General features: G+C 35.3%; 1 protein-coding gene across 2 annotated transcripts in view; it reads left to right on the top strand.

The window, feature by feature from the left end:
- LOC107627961 (putative disease resistance RPP13-like protein 1) overlaps nt 1-3,338 on the top strand; it is a 9,996-nt gene extending 6,658 nt beyond the window's left edge. For both annotated transcript variants that reach the window (XM_016330769.2, XM_021116523.1), the window contains 2 exons: nt 2,507-2,568; nt 2,744-3,338. In XM_016330769.2, the coding sequence (XP_016186255.2) occupies nt 2,507-2,530 (24 nt within the window). In that variant the 3' untranslated portion in view covers nt 2,531-2,568; nt 2,744-3,338. The remainder of the gene's footprint in view (nt 1-2,506; nt 2,569-2,743) is intronic.

Genomic DNA, 3,463 nt, shown 5'->3' on the forward strand with positions numbered 1-3,463 from the left:
TGGTGTTCTAGTTATTTTAACTATTAATTTTTAATATATATTATATATATTTTTTATAATTCAGATCAACTATTAAAACAACTGAAATACCAATACTCTCGGTACACTTGAAATGTTTCCTATATCTTTTATCCTACATCAAGTTTAGCATAAACCACAAGCAATTAAACTTGCATTGTACTGCTTAAAAAAGGTCAGAGATAAATCAATGGGTACACATGGTGGGGTCAACTTGTTCAAATTTCCACCACTCGTTTTTCCTTGGACAGAGTACTGAAAAATATCTTAGAAAAAATATTAGAATATCATATGTTTTTCGATCTAGAACATTGCCTCTTGGGGGTAGGTGAAGCCGAGCTCTAATATTAAAAAATCATCAGTGGCATCATTTGTCAAACAAGTACTTGCCCAAAGCTACATCCATATTTCCATACTCCTGTTTGAGAATAACCTAGTTTACTGCAAAATACTTCCTTTTCCCTTTCTTAGTTTCCTCTTATCTTATCACTTGATCTTGTGAAGCACTTGTGGGTGGAGCAGTTCTATCTTCCATTCTGAATGTTGTTTTTGATGCTGAGCAAAAGCAGATCAAGGAGAGAGCTGTGAAGGACTGGCTCGATAGTCTCAAAGATGCTATGTATGTTGCTGATGACTTGTTGGATGAAGTCTTCACCAAAGCTGCCACTCAGAAGGATCCAGGTACCTTCTTCTCTCGTTATCTCAGTTTGCAAGATAGGGAGATAGCAAACAGGGTGGAGGAAATCACTGATAGGATAGAGTCTATTGTGAAGCAAAAAGACACTCTTGGTCTCAGAGAAATTCCTAAGGAGAACATGTCATGGAGGATTAAAACATCTCTAGTTGATAGATCTAATGTATATGGCAGGGAAGATGACAAGGCGGCCATAGTGAACTTGTTGTTGGATGATGATGATGACACTGGTGATGCTGATATATCTGTGATTTCCATTGTGGGCATAGGTGGAATAGGAAAGACTACTTTAGCCCAATTGGTTTACCACCATGATAAAGTGAAGGAGAATTTTGATTTTAGAGGTTGGGTTTGTGTGTCAGAAGGGTTTGATGTCATGAAGGTCACCAAGAATATACTTGATGCAATAACAAGGAGTCCTTGTAACTTGAAAATTTTGAATTTACTCCTACAAGATTTACAGGAAAAGTTGTCAGGGCAAAGATTCTTTATCGTCTTGGATGATGTATGGAACGAGGATTATTACGATTTGAATAGGCTTCTAAAACCTTTTCAACATGAGGTTAAGGGAAGTAAAATTCTCATAACTACTAGAAGTAAAAAGGTGGCTTCTGTGGTGCAAACTGTTTCACCTCATGAACTAAATTTATTGTCTGATGAAGATTGTTGGTTAGTGTTTTCAAAACATGCATTTCTTTTCACCGACTCTGTTCAGACTCCAACTTTGGAAAAGGTCGGTAGAAAGATTGTAAAGAAGTGTAACGGATTATCTTTGGCAGCTCAATCTCTTGGAGGTTTATTGCGTGGAAATTCTAATGTCAAAGATTGGAATCATATATTGAAGAGTGAGATATGGAAATTCTTTAATGATAGGATAAATATTGTACCTGCATTAAGAATTAGTTATTACTATCTTTCTTCTACTTAAAACGTTGCTTTGTTTATTGTTCTTTATACCCAAAGGACTACGAATTCAAAAGAGATAAACTGGTGTTATTGTGGATGGCAGAAGGTCTTTTGCAGGAACCAAAGAGTGACAATAGTTTAGAAGAAGTTGTCTTTGTATTCCAAGGACCATGAATTTGACAAAGACTTGTTTGTTGGGAAGCGTGAAGAGAACAAGATTACAGAATTGGGAGCACTTGCAAATCTACACAAATCAAGGATGTTCGATAAGAATGGCATTAACTCTTTAAAGTTGAAGTGGTCATCAGATAAAGATGAAAATATAGCTTATTCCCAAATTGAAAGAGATATACTAGACAAGTTTCAACCTCAGTAATTTGAAAGAACTAGAAATCAGTGGTTACAGGGTACAAGATTTCCTGATTGGTTGGGACATTCTTCCTACCACAACATCACCACACTAACTCTGCAAGTTCAATGCATTTCCTCGCCTTAGGGAGCTTATCATAAGGAACTGTCCCATGTTGAGAGGAGACTTGCCTAATCATCTACCATCTTTGCAATTACTTAAGATTATCAAATGCAGTAATCTGAGTTCCTGTCTTCCAAGAGTTCTTACTATGACCTCTTTACACATAGTTGGTGGTAATAAAGTGAGAATTGGGGAGCTACCTCCTTTACTGCGTCAACTATCAATTAAAGGAAAGCATCAAGTAGAGTTCGTGGTGGAGGCCATTGCGAACATGCAACTGACTTGATGATATCGAATTGCAGAAAATTAGAATTCCAAATTGAAGGCCAACATCACTCCCTGCGGATACTTACAATAGGAGTGTTGAATCATTCAAAGATGCAGAGTGGAACCAACAGCATAACTTCTGCTGCCACACTTGCTACATGAAGAATGTTTAATCATTCAAATATGCAGAGTGGTCCAAAATCTTCAGGAGGTAATCATTTGAATATGTCTAAAGTTGTTGCTTTTTATCTATATATATTTACTTCTATGCATAAATTTTTATTCTCTTGCTATTCAAGACAGTTGTTTCTTCTTCAATTTTGGACAGCTAAACTGAGTTTATATGAATTGATGTCCTTCTTTTGTTATATTTTGTTTGTTTTCAGGACAAAGAGATCGATACAAGTATAATCACAAACTACCTGGTTCTTCAACATGATTTGTTCCACATGTTTAGACAAAGCAAGATGTTTATGAGTTTTGACAATGTTATTACTTCAGCGAGTTATATTCCAAACTTATTTTATGAAAATGGAGCAAAGTAGCTTATAAATACTATGGTAGGATCATATTTATAATACTGTCCTGTGAAAATTCATTATTAGTTCATTATGGTTCTTGCTCTTTGGCGATTCTTCCCTTCTTGTTTGTATAGGGACATTGCATTGCAAATAATGGACACTCACTCTCATGGAGAATAATACTCTCATCATCACTGTGATTGCTTGCTTGCTTCCTTCCTTTCTTCCAAAGAAACAATTTAAGAAGCCTATTTTCAAGGCATTGAAGTTTCCAATTGAACAATGATGTAATTTGGAACTTTTGTTGACTGAGTTCTGTAGTTGAATGCAATCTATCTATTCATTATGTAAAATTGAGTTGGACATGAACCGTAAGAAATAAGTGGTCTGAGAGTGTAAAATGCTATTGTAGAGATAACATGAATAAATTTTGGTCTTTGGAGTATTGTTTCTTTCAGTATGATTCTTGTGTGCAATTGCAATCATGCTCTTTATTTTCAATTTTGCAATTTGCACTAAAACGAGTAAGGCTTTATCTAATGATAAACTCAGATATATTTGGTCTCTTTTTTTTTTTTTTTTGTG

Source organism: Arachis ipaensis, chromosome B02, assembly GCF_000816755.2.
Source record: "Arachis ipaensis cultivar K30076 chromosome B02, Araip1.1, whole genome shotgun sequence".
In the NCBI taxonomy this organism is placed as follows: domain Eukaryota; kingdom Viridiplantae; phylum Streptophyta; class Magnoliopsida; order Fabales; family Fabaceae; genus Arachis; species Arachis ipaensis.